Source organism: Calonectris borealis, chromosome 35, assembly GCF_964195595.1.
Source record: "Calonectris borealis chromosome 35, bCalBor7.hap1.2, whole genome shotgun sequence".
Taxonomy (NCBI): Eukaryota; Metazoa; Chordata; class Aves; order Procellariiformes; family Procellariidae; genus Calonectris; species Calonectris borealis.
The window spans coordinates 856608-875218 of NC_134346.1; the positions used below are offsets into that span (position 1 = coordinate 856608).

An 18611-nucleotide genomic window follows, 5' to 3' on the forward strand; every position below is an offset into this window, starting at 1 on the left:
GTATAAATATTTTGGGCTTTCTTATAAATACTTCAGGGGGTTTTCTAATTGCTTTGGGATTTGTTCTAATTGCTTTGGGATTTGTTCTAATTGCTTTGGGATCTGTTCTAATTAATTGCATGGGGATTCTTTGTCATTAATCCCTTCAGGATATTCCCCCGCTCTCTCTGATCGTGTGGGATTGCCCAAACCCCATAATTATTGTGGGTTTCTCGCTTCAAGTGAAATACCCCCGAAGTCGAGCGGCTGCTGATGGCAACGTTTTCCTGCTGACTCGATGGAAGGAAAGTTTTTGGTGGAAACAGAGTGACCTTGCACGGACTTCGCAGGAAAAAGTTGGGTTTTTTTTTTTTCCTTTTTTAATGTTTCAAGGTGGGGCTATTGAAATATTATATTAAAAAAAACTTCCCAAAGAGAAGGACAGTGGATGCACAGGGACGTGTACGCGTGGCTGCTGTCAATTGGAGCAAGTTTCTGGCTTCAACGAGCCCAAGAATTTACTCATCGAGCAGCCAATTCTCTGTTTTCCCAAGTTGTTCATTATTCTTTATTTGTTTTTAATTACTCAGCCTGTTGCTACCTCCCTGCGTGAAGTCACAGAAGAGCTGAGGTTGTGTTTGTGTCGCCTCCGAAAAGGTCTAGCTCCCACAGCCGTACTCTGAAGTTGGAAATAATTTGGGGTGTTTCACCACGGAAAATATGTTGGGGTGTTTCCCGATGGAAAATGGTGGTGTTTCACCATGGGAGACGTATTGGGGTGTTTCACCGTGGGAGATGTGTTGGGTGGGTTGTTTGACCATGGGAAGGCACGATGGGGTGTTTCACCACGGGAAGATACGTTGGGGTGTTTCAAAATGGTAGACGTGTTGGGGTGTTTCACTGTCGGAGGTGTGTTGGGTGGGTTGTTTGACCGTGAGAAGACCTGCTGAGTGGGTTGTTTCACCGTGGGAGACACGTTGGGTTGTTTGACCATGGGAGACACGTTGGGTGGGTTGTTTGACCATGAGAAGACACGCTGGGTGGGTTGTTTCCCCATGGGAGACACGTTGGGTTGTTTGACCATGGGAGACACGTTGGGTGGGTTGTTTGACCATGAGAAGACACGCTGGGTGGGTTGTTTCACCGTGGGAGACATGTTGGGTGAGTTGTTTGATCATGGGAGACACATTGGGTGACTTTTTACCCCATGGGAGACACGTTGGGTTGTTTGACCATGAAAGACACGTTGGGTGGGTTGTTTGACTGTGGAAGACACGATGGGGTGTTTTCACCGCAGGAAGACACGTTGGGGTGTTTCAAAATGGTAGACGTGTTGGGGTGTTTCACTGTAGGAAGTGTGTTGGGTGGGTTGTTTGACCATGAGAAGACCCGCTGAGTGGGTTGTTTCACCGTGGGAGACACGTTGGGTTGTTTGACCATGGGAGACACGTTGGGTGGGTTGTTTGACCATGAGAAGACACGCTGGGTGGGTTGTTTCACCGTGGGAGACATGTTGGGTGAGTTGTTTGATCATGGGAGACACATTGGGTGACTTTTTACCCCATGGGTGACACATTGGGTTGTTTGACCACGGGAGACACGTTGGGTGGGTTGTTTGACTGTGGAAGACACGATGGGGTGTTTTCACCGCAGGAAGACACGTTGGGGTGTTTCAAAATGGTAGACGTGTTGGGGTGTTTCACTGTCGGAGGTGTGTTGGGTGGGTTGTTTGACCGTGAGAAGACCCGCTGAGTGGGTTGTTTCACCGTGGGAGACACGTTGGGTTGTTTGACCATGGGAGACACGTTGGGTGGGTTGTTTGACCATGAGAAGACACGCTGGGTGGGTTGTTTCACCGTGGGAGACATGTTGGGTGAGTTGTTTGATCATGGGAGACACATTGGGTGACCTTTTACCCCATGGGCGACACGTTGGGTTGTTTGACCACGAGAGACACGTTGGGTGGGTTGTTTGACTGTGGAAGACACGATGGGGTGTTTTCACCGCAGGAAGACACGTTGGGGTGTTTCAAAATGGTAGACGTGTTGGGGTGTTTCACTGTAGGAGGTGTGTTGGGTGGGTTGTTTGACCATGGGAAGACTCGCTGGGTGGGTTGTTTCACCGTGGGAGACACGTTGGGTTGTTTGACCATGGGAGACACGTTGGGTGGGTTGTTTGACCGTGAGAAGACACGCTGGGTGGGTTGTTTCCCCATGGGAGACACGTTGGGGTGTTTCATCATGACAAATACATGGATATTTTCCCTGTGGGAAACCACATTGAGGTGTTTCCCCACAGGAAAAATATTGGGGTGCTTCCCCACCAACAGTGGAAACAAAGACGACAATTCCCATTTTTCCCGCTCCCCCCCCCCCCCGCCCCAGAAATTACAAAGCAAAAAAAACCCCACAAAGCCACGGGAAAAAACTTTGTAAAAAGGGGTTTATTGATTTACCCGACAGCAGGCAGCGTTATACTGAAAACAGTCAACGGGAATAGTGCATTTCTGGGGAAAAATGGCTAGGATTTGGGTCCGTTGACCTCAATTTTATGTTTATTTTGGCTTGAGGTGTTTATCTTGCTTTCCTTCAGGCCACTCCGGTGCAGCTGGATCATCTCAGCTTTGGGTTCTACCTGAAGTAGATCAGGTCTTTAAAATACACCTTTTTTCTCACCGATTTGAGGCCAGATCAAGCGTTTGCTCTTTTTTTTACAGGTATTTGAGGCCGTGTGACCTGCTGCTATAGACGTCCGTCATAGCTCAGTGCTGGTTTTCCTTCTGCGCTTGCAGAAACTCAACCTGGGACGCCGGTTGGTGCCTCTAGAGGCACGAAAACCTCTGCAGGAGTATTTACAAGAAGCGCATGAACTGGTGCGCGTGCGCGTGCGGGAACCGTCCTCTCACATCAGTCCCCTCGTGGTTTCGCCTACTGCATAGGGTAGACGGGGGCTTCCATCTCCATCCGCACGAGGTTGGAGACGCGGCTGGAAGAGACGAAACACGGGGTGGTCGTCAGGGCCCCCTTTGAAGAGGAACCGGCAGCCTTTCCTCACCCTCGTCATCACATCCTCATGGGGAGGCAGAAAGTTGCATCTTCCCCTTCCCAAAAGGTGAGTTTTGCTCAACGCAACCATGTTTTTACGAGGCAGATCCTGTCCCCGTGCATGGGATTACGCTCAAAAAAAAATTTCAAGCCTGGCCACTGCCTTACGGCGTTCTTGGCTTCATCCTCCGTGTCGTGGATGTCGCCAAAAAATTGCAGTTCCCTCTCCACCCACCACCCCATTGTTGCAACCTTGTCCGATCTCCCTCAGGAGCATCCTCGTGGCCAGCAGCAGAGGGGAAGGAGGGGTTAAACGGTGGTGTTAGGGCATGTTGGGGTGTTAAGTGTTGGTGTGGAGGTGCCGTGCAGGATGGGCAGCGCGGTGGGGGGGGCCGGGGAAGGTGGTGGAGTGAGGGCAGGGCCGGTGGGCGCACGAGGGTGAGGTGTGCGGGCAAGCAAGCAGAAGGTGGAGATGGGACGACCCTTGGAGGGATCTTCATTGCCCTGTGGGGGTGGCTTTGGGGTTGCTCTATGTTCAGTAAAATGGCTCTGTATTGGTCAAAATGGCTCTATGGTGGGCAAAATAACTCTATATGTGGCAAAAGGGCTCTATATTGGGCAAAATAGTTCTATATTGGGCAAAATAGTTCTATATTGGGCAAAATAGCTCTATATTAGGCAAAATAGCTCTATATTGGGCAAAATAGCTCTATATTTGGCAAAAAAAGCTCTATATTGGGCAAGGTTGCTCATTATTTGGCAAAATCACTATATATTCAGGAAGAGTGCCCTATATTCAACAAGATCGCTCTATATTTGGCAAGGCGGCCCTATATTCAGCTCGATCACCCTATATTTGGCAAGCTTGCTTTGTATTAGGTAAGATCACCCTCTAGGTGGGAAAATTGCCCTATATTCGGCAAAGTTGTCCTATATTCGGCAAAGTTGTCCTATATTTGGCAAAGTTGTCCTATATTTGGCAAAGTTGTCCTGTATTCAGCAAAGTTGCCCTATATTCGGCAAAGTTGCCCTATATTCGGCAAAGTTGCCCTATATTCGGCAAAATCGCTCTGTATTTTGCCAGAAGGCCCTATGTTCAGCAAGATCATTCTATATTGGGTAAAATTACCCTATATTCAGCAAGACCATTCTATACGTAGTGAAATCTACCTATATTCAACAAAGTCACCCTCTATTTGCCTCTTTCTGCTTCTTACGGGGACAAACCCGAGCAGCACAACGAAGCAGAAAACATCCCATGAGGCACCGCAGAACCAATTTTCAGCTTGATCTTGGCTCAATTTTTCCTGGGCATCGTGATTTTGGTCGATACCCATTTTATACAGGATGTCCTACATCGAAGCTAAGGTGTCCCCCTAAGGCTGGTCCAGGCACCAGAAACCCCCAATGATTCAGGTAATTAATTAGGGAGGGTCGAACAAACTAAGCCTCATCCGATCATGGGGCTGCAGGAGCATTTGTAGCGTGAGATGTGACAGCAAAGGAGGAGAAGAGTCACTTACCCGAATAATTTCCTTGGGTTTGTGTGTCAGTCGCTGTGGATGAAACCAAAGAAGATGGAGAAGTCCTTCCCGGATGCCGCCTAGCCCAACCCGTTGATGCCCCATGGAGGTTGTTCCCTACCCTCTTGCTTGCCCAGGCTTAAAAAAATATCAACCCATGGTTTGGGGGGGGGGTGTCTTTTGGGGTCACTCACCATCCCGTAAAATCCCTGGCTTTCCAGGCATCAACAACCTCTGCGATGCTCCTCACAATCCGGCCATCAGGCAGCTTCAGGTCATCGCTGGGGTCACCATTGAAGTTGCCACAGGGAGCGCAGAGCCGATTGACCAAGGCAGCCCCTACGGTCACCGTCACCTCCCCGCTGGGGCTGAAGAGCACATCCATCCCCGAAGTATGGGAGATGGTGATGTTCCCCGCCACCGCGCTCAAGGAAATGGCTTTGGACACCATAGCTGGAAGGCGGGTGAAAAGACCATTCACCTGCAGCAAGGCAAAAATGCCAGAAACGGGTTAAAAAATCCCAAGCTGCCCCGTAAAAATAGTACAGCACAAAGATCTCATTGGGGTTGAACACCTAAGGGCGTCTAAAGGAAGAGGAGATAAATCCCACCCAAATTCCATGTCTTAATTTAATTACTCAGCTTGCTCGTCTTCAAGGGTTGCCCATCACCCTGCCCCGGCTTACCCACACCTCCATGTTGTTATTCACATTGATAAAAGCTTCGCGGAAGAAGACGAAAACGGCCACGGCAGCCGGGATGCTGTCGTCCCGACACTCGCTGACCTCCACCACCACTTTGAACCAGTTGGGTGACTGCTCGTTGCAAAGGGCGGCCACTTTGTAGGTGCCACTGGCGAGGAACCTTCCCTTGGTACCGTCAAATGTGGTCAAGGAGGCCCCCGGGGAGACCCGACACTGGCCTTCCCGCTTAATGCACCGCTGCGCCCCGTCCCGCGTGGCGCAGACCTCATCCGGGGGACACCGTATGTCCTCACAAACAAGTCCCTGGGACGGGTGGCAATTGCATTTCATGGAACAGTTGCTGGAGATGACGGTCTCACCCGCCTGGAAAGGAAAGGCTCCGAGGTTAATTCACATGGCCACCATCCCCAAATTTTGGGGGAATTTCCCACTTTCAAGGGGGGAAGAAATCCCAGAGAGAGAAAGAAAAACCGTGAGATGGGTTTGGTGGAGTTTGTGCAACTCAATGAATTAATTGTCCTTTTTCCCCTGGTCCCACGGAGCAAAATATGCATTTTAGGATGATATTAATTGCATTTTTTTGGAGATGTGTCCTTAAAATGAGGTGACAACCCACCTCATCGAAGATTGAGTCCCAAAACCAGTTGCATTGATTAAGTGGGACAACCAACCTCATCAAAGATGGAATCTCCCAATCCGTTGCATCATCTAGATGCGACAATCCACCTCACCGAATGAGTCTCCAAACCTCTTGCATCATCTAGATGGGACAACCCACCTCACCGAATGAGTCTCCAAACCTGTTGCACCATCTAGATGGGACAACCCACCTCACCGAATGAGTCTCCAAACCTCTTGCATCATCTAGATGGGACAACCCACCTCACCGAATGAGTCTCCAAACCTCTTGCATCATCTAGATGGGACAACCCACCTCACCGAATGAGTCTCCAAACCTCTTGCATCATCTAGATGGGACAACCCACCTCACCGAATGAGTCTCCAAACCTCTTGCATCATCTAGATGGGACAACCCACCTCACCGAATGAGTCTCCAAACCTCTTGCATCATCTAGATGGGACAACCCACCTCATCGAATGAGTCTCCAAACCTGTTGCACCATCTAGATGGGACAACCCACCTCACTGAAGATTGAGACCCCAAGTTAGTTGCATCAACTCAATGGATGAACCCAACTCATCAAAGATTGAGGCCACAAACCAGTTGCATCATCTAGTTGCGACAACCCACCTCATTGAAGATTGAGTCCCCAAACCAGTTGCATCGATGAGATGGGACAACCTACCCCATCAAAAACTGAATCCTCAAACCAGTTGCATCATCCAGGTGGGCCAACCTGCCCCACAATCCTTCCTCAACCTGATTTCCACCAAACCCACCAATGCCAAGTCTTGATGGTCAACCTCACCTTGAAATACCGGCCCTGGCGCATGCAGCCACACCGCTCCAGGGACACGCAGGCTTCTCCATCGAAGAGGTACCCATCGTCGCACTGGCAACCCTCGAAGCATGCCCAGCTGCACGGGGCCGACACGGAGAGGCTGGCGCAGGTGAAGTCGCAGGTACGGGTGCAGAGCTCATAGTGACTGTGGGGTGGGCAGGAGAGGGCTGGGAAAAAAGGGAGAAATACCATTATTGCCCCCCCAAAAAATCACGACCCTTTTTTCCTGGACCCAGTGGGGCATCCCCCTGGCTGACCAATGGTCTTAGGCATCTCTGATGGCTCCAAAAGATGCTAAAACAACCGAATCCCGCTTCTAACATCCAAGTGAAAGCATTTGCATATCACCAATCACCTCGAGGCAAAGTAAAGAGACGCTCGTTTTGAACTCACTTGACGCAAATATTGATGTTTTGGAGGTGGTGAGCTGGAATTTCTTTTTTCCAGGGTGTTTTTAGTGGGAAATAGGTGATTGAAGCCCCGAAATGAGGTTTTTGGGGGAGGTTTAAAACTAGTTTCTGGGCTATTTGATAGATTTTGGGGGGAGTTAAGCAAAAGGCAACCTTGCGTGATATTACACAGGTCATTCGTATGTCTTCTTGGTCCAGGTAAGAAAGGCGCGTTTGCCTCAAAAGCAAGAAAAAAAAGCCATGATTGCAAAACTGGAGGGTTTTGCTGGAGGGAAATGTGGCTTTAGAGGAAAACAGGAGTCGAAGCGGCTCCGTTCTGGAGCACTTACGGCAAAAAGTGGTCGTTCTCCACCCGCCGATCTCGGCCCCGGCAGCTTGGCAAGCGGCGGCATAGGCTTGGAGGCTGTGGCACAGGACATCATGGGCGCCGTTGGCAGCACAAACATCATGGAGGCAATGGTTGAAATACTCCACCGGGCTCACCCGTGGGTGACACGGCCCAAAAGGTCCCGCCGGGTCCCGGATGAGCCCGCAGGAGTCGCTGGCGCCATAGGGAGCAGAGTCGGTGGCATCGCATATAGGGCAGACCTTGCCGTTGCAGCCATCGGTGCACGCTCCGTCCTCCATCGGCATCTTCCAGGAGGTGACGAATTCCTCGGTGCTCTGTGCCAGAGACCCGCCGGGCAGCTGGAAGTCATCACTGGGGTCCCCGTTGTAGTTGCCACCCAGTCCACACATGCGGCCCCGGTAGGCGTCGGGGATGGTGACGAGGAGGTAGGTGGCCACATTGTAGAGGAGCCGGAGGCCGGCAGCGGTTTGGAGGATGATGTTGTTCCCTTCTTGGCCAATCCGTAGCTTCTTGTCCTCCATCACCAGTGGCAGGGTGTAGCGCTCCCCGTCCACCTGGGGTGTGCACGTAGGATGGGGTGGGGTTTGCACGCACGGGTGCAGCAGGGGATTTCGCATGCATGCACTCACCGATGGATTTCTTCTTGCACGAGTGCACCAACAGGTTTCGCATGCACCGGGACATTTTGCACGCGCTCGTGCAGCAGGGGCTTTTGCACACACGTGTGCCCCAGGGGATTTGGCGTGCAGCCATGCACCAGGGGATATTGCACACACGCGTGGACCGAGGAATGGGGACATCCCAACTTCTGGATCAGGTGATTTTGCACGCATGCATGCATGCACCAGGGGATTTTGCACGCACGCGTGTGCACCGAAGGATTTTGGGAACAGGGACAGAGACATCCTAACTTACCAGTGGAGGGATTTTGCATGCACCGGGAGCTTTTGCATGCGTGTGTGCACAGGGGATTTTGCACAGATGTGTGCACCAGGGGATTTCGCATGCATGCGTGGACCAAGGGATTTTGCATGCACATGTGCACCACAGATTTTGCATGCCCACCGAGGCACGGGACCCTCCTGACTTACCATCACCTCCCATTTCCGTCCCCTCTCCATGCTGATTGTGTACCCATGGATGGAGATGACCACCTTCTTCATCAGGGCCACGTTGCCCCGACCGCCCACGTCGTGCTCCAGCAGGATCGAGAAGTTTGTCAGCCGCGGCTCCGGCTTGCAGAGCCGCGCCAGGACGTAAGTGCAGGACCCCAGCAGATCGAAGGCTCGCCCATCGAACGTCACGTAGTGGGGGTCACCTGACACCACCAGCCGCCCATAGCTGGTGGGGTAGCATCCCAGCACCCCGTCCTCTACTCGACACTCCTCGTGGGCGCTGCAGAAGACCTCCTCGCACTCCACCACCCCGTTGGCTTTGCAGCGGCATCTCTCCCGGCACGAGGCGTAGAAATCCTCACCCTTCTTGTAGTAGCGGTCCCGGTGCTCGCAGCCGCACTCGCCCGCCGGCACACACTCGTCACCGCTGAGGACGAAGCCCTCGTCGCAGAAGCAGCCTTCGATGCACAGCACCGACGCGCAGCCCTCGGGAACGGCTTGGCGCCGACACGTGGCCGGGCAGCTGCTCCCGCAGAGCTCGTAGTGTGAATGACGGGGGCAGGAGGGACCTGCAAGAATCCGAGGAAAAAATATGAAGCCCCGCTTGGATTTGCAGCCATCAGGGTGAGTTATTTCCATCATTGCACCAAAGCCTGGGGCGCAAATGCAAGCAAGTGGTGGAGCATCAATATCGCTCCGGAGTGCAATGGGGATTTATTTTGCATTTCCCTTCCTTGCGTTAATGAAATACGTGGCGAGCAACGGGGATTTATTTTGCATTTCCCTTCGTTGCGTTAATGAAATACGTGGCGAGCAACGGGGATTTATTTTGCATTCCCCTTCCTTGCGTTAATGAAATACGTGGCGAGCAACGGGGATTTATTTTGCATTCCCCTTCGTTGCGTTAATGAAATACGTGGCGAGCAACGGGGATTTATTTTGCATTTCCCTTCGTTGCGTTAATGAAATACGTGGCGAGCAACGGGGATTTATTTTGCATTTCCCTTCGTTGCGTTAATGAAATACGTGGCGAGCAACGGGGATTTATTTTGCATTTCCCTTCCTTGCATGAAGGAGGAATGTGGAGGGCGATACGGATTTGCTTTGCTCTGTTGCAGGAAGGAGAAACAAATCGCTTCCGAAATGAGTTGGAGGGAATTTTTCCGCGTCCCTATTTGCATCTAAACTCATCGTTTGGCCTCGGGGCTGTGGAGGGAGAGAATAAAATCCTTTTTCTGGAAGGAACGGTTGGAAACGGGGTAGATAAATCCAATTCTTTCATCAGCCCAAAGCCTAGGGTGCAAATCCAAGCAAATCTTGAGTGGTTGAGCCTCAATTATCGCTCCGGAGAGCGACGGGGACTGATTTTGCATTCCCCTGCTTTGCAGCAGGGAAGAATCTGGAGGGCAACGGGGATTTATTTTGCACTGTTGCATGAAGGAAGGAAGGAATTTTGCTTTGGAAACGAGTTGGAGGGAATTTCCCCACATCCGTATTTGCATCTAAACTCATCGTTTGGCCTCGGGGTCATGGAGGGAGAGGATAAAATAATTGCGTTGCGAGGAGATGTTGGAAACGGGCAAATAAACCCAATTTTGGAGGCGTTTTGTGTTTCCGTTGGCTCTAAGCAAAGCCAAGAGTGGGTGGTTGGGCTCAAAACCTTATTTTTATGGCCAAATCTCTGACTTCACTCACCGCAGAAGGACGGCGTCCTCCACTGCTCCACGCCGATGCCGTGGCTCTGGCACTCCGTCACGTAGGCGGCGATGGCTTTGCACAAGGTGGCCCGGTGGCCTTTGTAGTGGCAGGCGTCGAAGGCGCAATCCTCAAGGAAGGGCACGGGGTTGATGACGCGGTGACAGGCCCGGAAGGGCCCCCCAGCTCTGGCAATCACCCCGCAATAGGCGTCACCGCGGTAGGGCTGTTTCTGCTCCTCGTTGCATACCGGACAATCCCCCACGCAACCAGCCGAGCAACCGGGGACATCTCCCACCTTCCAGCTATCGGCCAGCCGGATTTCATCCGCGGCCCGTTTGCCATCGCGGGTGATGAAGTCATCGTCGGCGTCGCCGTTGGCGTTGCCGCAGAGGCCGCAGACGGCGCCGGCGTAGGAATCGGGGAGGATGACGCGGGCGTAGCTGTACCAGTCGAAGCTGACCCGCAAGCCGAAGGCGGTGCGGGCGAAGCCGTGGACGCCGCTGTGGTAGAGCTCGAACTGGCCCTTCTGGGTGAACGGCAGCTCCACAAAGGCGCCGTTGACCTGGGGGAGGTGGTGTGGAGGGTCGGTGGTGGCACCGGGTGGCAAACGGCTCATGCAAGCCGCTCGAGATCCGGGCGGGGAGGATTTCTGGGCCGAATCAGTCAAGATTTGGGTGGTTTTGGTAACTATTTTGCATGAGGAAAATTTCCGGACAAAATGCAAATCACTTGAGATTTGGGTGTTTTTTGCAAAAACCGGTTGCACGGGGAGGATTTCTGGGCAAACGCGAATCAGTTGAGATTTGAGCGTTTTCGCAAAAAACCTTTGGACGGGGAGGATTTCTGGGCAAATTCAAATCAGGCGAGTTTGGAGCATTTTTGGTAAACTCTTTGCATGGGGAGAATTTCTGGATAAAATGCGAATTGCTTGAGATTTGGGTGTTTTTATAAAACCCAGGAAGGATTTCCAGGCGAACGCAAATTACTCAAGAATTGCACGTTTCTGCAAAACCAACGCAAATCGCTTGAGATTTGGGCATTTTTGCAAAACCTTTTGCAAAGGGAGGATTTTCAGGGCAAATTCAAATCAGTCAAGTTTGGGGTGTTTTTTTGGTAAACACTTCGCCTGGAGAGAATTTCCAGCAGAAATGCAAAAAATCCCTTGAGATTTGGGTGTTTCTGCAAAAACCTTTCGCATGAGGAGGATTTCCAGGCATAGGGTTCGATATTAAGCGGAAAATATTATTGTTCAGAGAGAAAAAACAAAGGAAAAGTTGTAGCTAACCCTTTTGTGCAACACTTTGGCTGAAACAAGGCGGGAATTGAACTTTTCCCAAATTAATTGAGTCAGTTTGCAGCTGTCGGGGAGAAAGGAAATATAAACTCAGACGGCCGCATGGGAGCAAAAAAAGGAAGCTGAAGACGTCAAGCGAAGTGGATGCTTTTGAATGTGAAAGTATTTTTGCTATTATTCATGGATATTTTTTACTCGTTTAGTTTGCCGGAGGGAAAATCGGCTGTTTCCAGCACGCCATAAACAAGTTGTAGGGTTTTTTTCTTTTTTTTTTTTTTTAATATGGATTTCTTTAAGTGGTTAAAAATAAGGTGTTTAAATCCAAACTAGCTGCTCAGGGCTCCCTCTGGAGACGGCAGACAGAAATTGATGCTTCCACGGAGGCGTGCATGAGGAAAAAAAGGGGGGATTTGGGGGAAAACAGAGCAAACAAGCAGTTTAGGTGCAAGTTGCATGAGGTCCTTGGTGGACACCTACCTTGACCTTGCGCGGATGCTCCTGGCTCATGCTGATGACGTTGCCGTAGACCTCCAAAGTGACGGTTTTGGTGAAGGATACAGCTTTGTTGCCCCGGTTGTTGTTCTCCACCTTGACGGTGAAGGGGACCAGTTTGGGATCCTGGGTGCAGAGGGCTGCAAACTGGTAGATGCACGTCCCTTGGAAGTCATATTTCAACCCATCGAAGGTGGTGTAGTGAGGATCGCCTGTCCCGATGCAGGTGAAGTACTTGTTCGCCTGGCAGCTGGGGACGCCGTCGACCGTGATGCATTTCTCGTGGGCCTTGCACCCAGCCTTCTTGCAAGCCACCTTGCCCCCCACCTCGCATCGACACCGGCTCTGGCAGCTCCCGTCCTCCCAAAACTCCTCCTGGATCTTGTAGGAGCGACCGTTGTGGAAACAACTGCAGGTCTCCATTGGGACGCACGCGCCATCGCGGAGGACGAAGCCCTCGTTGCACTGGCAGCTCGCCGTGCACGGCTCGCTGCAGGACGCGGGGGCTTTGGGGTCGGCGCAGGTGGCAGGGCACGCCGTCCCACAGGCCTCGAAGTGGCTGTTTTTGGGGCATCTCTGAGCTGTGAGGATGATATTTGAGCAGAAGATCTCAAAAAAAAAAAAAAGGGCAACACAAGGGATGAGCTAAGCACTTTCCTAAGAGGGACATCGGGTTCTTACGCTGGAGATGTTGGCTCAGTTGATGCCCACAAGTGATTCAGAGTCCATGAGACACCCCGTGGGGATGGCCCTCAAGAAAACCCCTACGTAATTCGGTGTGTTATGGACAGCTGAAGTCAGATAATGTGGATTTTGGGGTGGTTTGGCATGAAAAGAGCAACGCGACCCTTCCCCCATGCTGGAGATGTTGGTTAAGTTGACGCTTACAAGCATCAACTTGGTGGCCTGGGCAGCAGCTCTCAGATACCCGCGGCCAGATCCCCATGTGGATCCCCTTCTTTCTCCCTCAAAATGCTTGGGGACCCCCCCATATGAGCTCACCACAGCCTGCTGTGTCCTGCAGCGTCTCCTGGCCTTCACAATCATCCTGACAGGAGGGATCTCGCCAGCTTTCGGCCCAATCCTCCACACTGGCAGCCTGAGTGCCATCGGCAAGTGTCGTCTCGTCCTCCGTGTCCTCGTTGAAGTTGCCGCAGAGTCCACAGGTGGCCCCGAAATAGCTACTGGGAACCGCCACCATTATGGCCCAGTCTTCATCGTAGGTCACCTGCAGCCCAAAATCCATTTGCAGGATGGTCCGGCCCTCGTTTTGAGAGATCTGGATCTTCCCCGCTTCCAGGTTGGCTGGTAGGCTGGTGAGTTTGTTGTTGACCTTGGGGGAAAGGAGAAAAAGAAGAATTAAATCTCAGCGGATGGTGGCTTTGCTAAGAGTTCGCAACTCCCAAAAAGCATAGAGATACAATCAGAAAGAGAAATTTTCTTTCAGGAAGAAGCAATGGTCAGCATAAACCGGCAATTTTGTCCCACGTCCTGTAGATACGCAATAGGCTTTAACGGGAAAAGATCAAAACCCAAATGGGTCATGGGAGAACCATCTCCTTCAACTTCTAAGCTTAACATCTCATTTATGTTAAGACCACCAAACTGTACGGGTGGGAGAAACCACATCTAACCTTGCAAAATAGACCTAGGTCTCACCTAGATTCCTTTTTTGTGGTAGACCTCCATGGTTGGTGGACCTCATGGATAAAGCCAACCTTAAAATTGCCTTTTTCTTCATGCTAATCAAAAAGCGAGCATGGTTTAATTAAAGACATCTGGAGTTAGGTACAAAGCACCCTCTCTCCTTTGCCATGTCTTGATTTGTCATGGAAAATTTCCCCATACTCGGTGGTTTTGGTGGTTCTCCTAAATTTTTATTTCAACCTCCCCCACCGCAATGTTTTATCCTCTTCCACTTGGCCCAGAAGGCTTTGTCCAGAAGAACACTGCCACGGCCTGGAAAAACCCACCTGGATTTTGCCTCCCTCTCCCTTGTGGATGGAGATGTTGTAGCCATACACGTAGACGTTGGTCAACCACTCCTTAAAATTGCCTTCGCTCTTCTTCTCCTCCACGACGAAAGGCACCAGGGTGGGATCGTTGCCGCAATACTTGGCAATGGTGTAGGTGCAGCCGCCCCGGATGTCCACGGTCATCCCGTCGAAGGTGTGGTATTGCGGGGACTGCGACCCCATGCAGGTTCCCATGTAGTCGTGCACGCACACCGCCTCCCCCTTTTCCATCTTGCACGTCTCCTTCGCGCGGCATTTCACGAGCCGGCAGGGATCTGGAAGAAATCGCGCACAATTATTTGCGGGGATGACTTGGCTGCCAGATGTGGCCTCGGGGACAGTGCAAGCATCACCGTCACTGTAGAAGGTCAACCAGCACCTCCAGATCTCTACTATATTAAAGCAGGGATTTATCCACGGTGGGTTTAGGCACCTTAAGCTTAGACTTGAACATCTGGGTTGATCGACTGAGGCTCCTTTCATTGATTGTTTAATTACAGATGATTTATTTATAGATTATTTATAGATAAAAATTTATCCCGGGTGGGTTTAGCCACCTTAAGCTTAAACTTGAATGTCTGAGTTGATCGCTTGAGGCTCCTTTCATTGATTGTTTAATTACAGGTGATTTATTTATAGATTATTTATAGATAAAAATTTATCCCGGGTGGGTTTAGCCACCTTAAGCTTAAACTTGAATGTCTGAGTTGATCACTTGAGGCTCCTTTCATTGATTGTTTAATTACAGGTGATTTATTTATAGATTATTTATAGATAAAAATTTATCCCGGGTGGGTTTAGCCACCTTAAGCTTAAACTTGAATGTCTGAGTTGATCGCTTGAGGCTCCTTTCTTTGATTGTTTAATTACAGATGATTTATTTATAGATTATTTATAGATAAAAATTTATCCCGGGTGGGTTTAGCCACCTTAAGCTTAGACTTGAACATCTGGGTTGATCGACTGAGGCTCCTTTCATTGATTGTTTAATTACAGATGATTTATTTATAGATTATTTATAGATAAAAATTTATCCCGGGTGGGTTTAGCCACCTTAAGCTTAAACTTGAATGTCTGAGTTGATCGCTTGAGGCTCCTTTCATTGATTGTTTAATTACAGGTGATTTATTTATGGATTATTTATAGAAGAAATATCCCCTCCAAAGCCATTTTGGATGAATTACCCCCTTTTTAAACCTGCTTATCCTTGTGCTGCAAGAAAAAAAGCTGGGTTTCAGCTCAAAACAGCTAATTTTAGATACTTTTCTAGATGTGAGCTCAGCGTTTATCGGCTCCGGGGATGGAAAGGGGATGTTATAGACACCCGGCTCGAAGGACTAAATTTTGACTCTTAAAAACGTGTGGTTTTGCCTTGCATTGCAACCACGCTTTTGAGAGGGGGCAGGTGGGAAGCCAAAAGGGGGTGAAGGGTGCTGGAGGTGACCACGGGGCACTCACCGCTGTCGCAAACGGCCGCCGACCCATAGGCTTTTTGTTCCCGGATCCCCACGCTGAGCAACCCGAAAGGGGACGTCTTGTGCTCCACCGTATGGACAGCGAATTGACTGCCCAAACTCTGCCCGGCCCAGGCATAGTCGGTGCCTGGGACAGGCTTCCACACGACATTTCTCAACGGCATTTTGTTGAGCGTCATACCAGACGTCTCCGAGGTCCTGGCTATCAACAGGGCGTAATTATCGTAACCATCCAAGGTAAAGATGTTATAGGAGTGGCAGTAGCTGGAGACATCTGGGACGGTCATAAAAAATGGATCATAAGAGATGGCATCTTTATTACCTCCGTCGGCAAAAAAAATGACCTGGATGCCAGCGTTGGCAGAGAGGTACAAGGCATTTAAGGCTTGGAGTCCATAGAGCGTTGACCGGCTGGGCCGTAGCTCCCGAACGGTCCTGGTCACCCCGTGTTGAGACTCCACGCGTGTCGGCTGGGAGGTGGAGACGTAGATGATATCGGACTGAGTCTCGAAAGGCAACGGCGGCACGATAAAGGTGGTGCCCCAGCTGGAAGTGGGTTGGAGCTGCTCCACCAAATGGTCGCAGTGGGTGAACCTGGCCAAGCAAGTGTGGCCGGTGAAGACGGCCACGGGTTTCTGCGCCACGATCCTTGTGCCAGACATATCAGATGGGCTTTGGAGCTGGGCTGCTTGGAACGGCTCCAATCTGATGGGGAGCACTGAGCCCCGGGGGTAAGACCGGCCTTGGTAGGTCACCGTGGCTTTGAGGTGCACGTCAACCATGGTGGGCTCATCCCAAGCGGCCACCACAAACTCACCATAGCGGTCAGTGCCCACGTTGGGCGTCACAACGTGGTACTCCGTGCCCCAACTGTGCACTGGGTATACCACGGCTGAGTCAATTGAGGTGGGTTTCTCGTTGACCATCACCAAGGAGATGGCATTGTTGGCCCTCACCACCACGGTGTTGTCGAAGGTTTTACTTCCCACCATCTCTGCTTGGGGCGGGATCTTCACCAGGATGGTTTGGCCTGTGGTCACCTGCACCGTCATCCTCAAGCCTGGCTTCTTCATGGAGATGGTTACGGACGTGAAGGGCGAATAACCGGTGATGAGCAGCTTGAAGTCGCTGTTGAGGGTCTGCTGCAAACCGTTTTGCATGAAGGCCACCACAAAGTCTTCCCCCAGGTGATGCGGAGCCGACGCAGCGACATTGAGCAAGTAAAAAACACCTAGAAAAGCCCGAGGAAGAGGAGAATTTGCCATCAGCGCCTTCATCATCCATAAGGTCAGATTTGGCAACCCTAGCTGGGGACCAAGACTCAAGTTGGGGTTGAGGTGGCACCTGATTTAATCTTGATGGCTAAGGAATAGCGATTTGATGGACTATTGATTTGATGGAATATTATTTTTGAGGAATAACAGCTTGAATTAACATTGATTTGACGGACTTTTGATTTGTCGGACTTTTGATTTGACGGACTTTTGATTTGACGGGCTAGCAATTTGAAGAAATAGCAATTTGAAGAAATAGCAATTTGAAGAAATAGCAATTAATTTCCTGGGCAAAAGATGGGCTTTTTGGGTGGGTTTCGTGCCGGATGAAGGAATTCGATGGGGAGAATTGGGATTTTTAAGGCGTCCCCTTTCACCTCCAAAAGGCCACGGGGGTGGAAATGTGGACAGCCACACTCAGAGATGATGCTGAAGGACCATGGCAGGCGCTGGGTTGCAACCAGGGGCAAAAATTGTCCTATTTTCAACCAATCCCCCCAAAACATGTCTTGGGTGGGGTGTTTGCCTCTTGGTTTTCCCCTCTACATGTCACGGGGGGGGATTTTGTCTCTTCTCAATCATTGCACGGGATGGGGGTGTGAAATGTGGCCTTTTGGACTGGAAAAATCTTATTTTGAGGTGATTCACATTTTGGGGGGGGGGGGGGGGGAATTTTCCAGGTTATGATGCATTTCTTTACCCTGTTTGAACTCACCCCATAACACGATGGTCCAGACCCGCAGCGGCACATCAGCTTTTCCCCGGGCCAGGCTGCCGTCCATGGTGTTTTGGCTGCAGAAGGTAAGAAAACGATCAAATTCTCTGACTTTTTTAAATTGCATTTGCGTTTGCCCATGGCCCAAAATTCTGAGGTTTATTGCGCTTACACATGTCCCAAAATTTAGCATTTTATTGCACTCGGGCTCACACGCATCCTCAAAAATCTGCGGTTTTTGCCCTTGCACTCATCCACAAAATAAGCGTTTTATTGCATTCGCCCCAAAATCTGTTTTTTTCACTCATACTCATCCCAAAAGTCACTATTTTATTGCACTTACACCTGTCCCAAAAATCTACATTTTATTGCACTTGCACCTGGCCCCAAAATCTGGGTTTTTTTGGTATTTACACGTGCCCTCCCCCCTATCCAAAGACCACCCCCCCATCATTTCACATCTCCACGGAAACAGAGCCAGGATGATGCATTTGGGTCCCCCCAAATTTTTACAAAATTCAATCTCTCCTCTGAACATATTTGCTTTTTTCCCCTTCCCCCCCTTTTTTTCCCTCTTTCCCCTTTTTTTCCTTTCTTTCCCCTTCCCCCCCCCTTTTTTGCCTTTTTCCCCTTCTCTTTTTTCCTTTTTACCCTTTCCCCTCTTTTCTTTTTTTCTCCTTTTCCCTTTTTTCCATTTTCCCTTTTTTCCCTTTTTTCCCTATTTCCCTTCTTTATTTTGCCCCATTTTTCCCTTTTCCTTCTTTTTCCCCCAAATCCCCTCTTTTTTCTCCTTTTCTTCCTTTTTTCCTTTCCCTCGTCTTCCCCCTTTTTTCCCTTTCCTCCCCTTTTTTCCCTTTCCTCCCCTTTTTTCCCTTTCCTCCCCTTTTTTCCCCTTTTTTCCCTTTCCTCCCCTTTTTTCCCTTTCCTCCCCTTTTTTCCCTTTCCTCCCCTTTTTTCCCCTTTTTTCCCTTTTTTCCCCCCCAAATCCCCTCAGAAACAGTTGAATTCAGCTCCTACTGGGAACAAACCCAGCGCTGGGGCGATATTTGAGGAATTTCCAG

General features: G+C 50.3%; 3 protein-coding genes across 3 annotated transcripts; all 3 read right to left on the reverse strand.

The window, feature by feature from the left end:
• Positions 1 to 2410: 2410 nt before the first annotated feature.
• On the reverse strand, positions 2411 to 10901 carry LOC142074387 (IgGFc-binding protein-like). Its single transcript, XM_075134986.1, has 7 exons — positions 10283 to 10901; positions 8564 to 9156; positions 7453 to 8026; positions 6681 to 6880; positions 5233 to 5613; positions 4741 to 5027; positions 2411 to 2964 (listed from the first exon to the last, which is right to left on the reverse strand). Exons 1-7 carry the CDS (start codon positions 10899 to 10901, stop codon positions 2907 to 2909), a joined length of 2712 nt encoding a protein of 903 aa, XP_074991087.1. The 3' UTR covers positions 2411 to 2906.
• A 646-nt stretch (positions 10902 to 11547) lies between these two features.
• LOC142074356 (alpha-tectorin-like) lies at positions 11548 to 12794 on the reverse strand. The gene has a single exon (XM_075134953.1). The coding sequence runs from the start codon at positions 12492 to 12494 to the stop codon at positions 12018 to 12020; it is 477 nt and encodes a 158-aa protein (XP_074991054.1). The 5' UTR covers positions 12495 to 12794; the 3' UTR covers positions 11548 to 12017.
• Positions 12795 to 13038: 244 nt separating this feature from the next.
• On the reverse strand, positions 13039 to 14317 carry LOC142074388 (alpha-tectorin-like). Its single transcript, XM_075134987.1, has 2 exons — positions 14045 to 14317; positions 13039 to 13404 (listed from the first exon to the last, which is right to left on the reverse strand). The coding sequence occupies exons 1-2, from the start codon at positions 14315 to 14317 to the stop codon at positions 13039 to 13041; spliced, it is 639 nt and encodes a 212-aa protein (XP_074991088.1).
• Positions 14318 to 18611: the final 4294 nt, after the last annotated feature.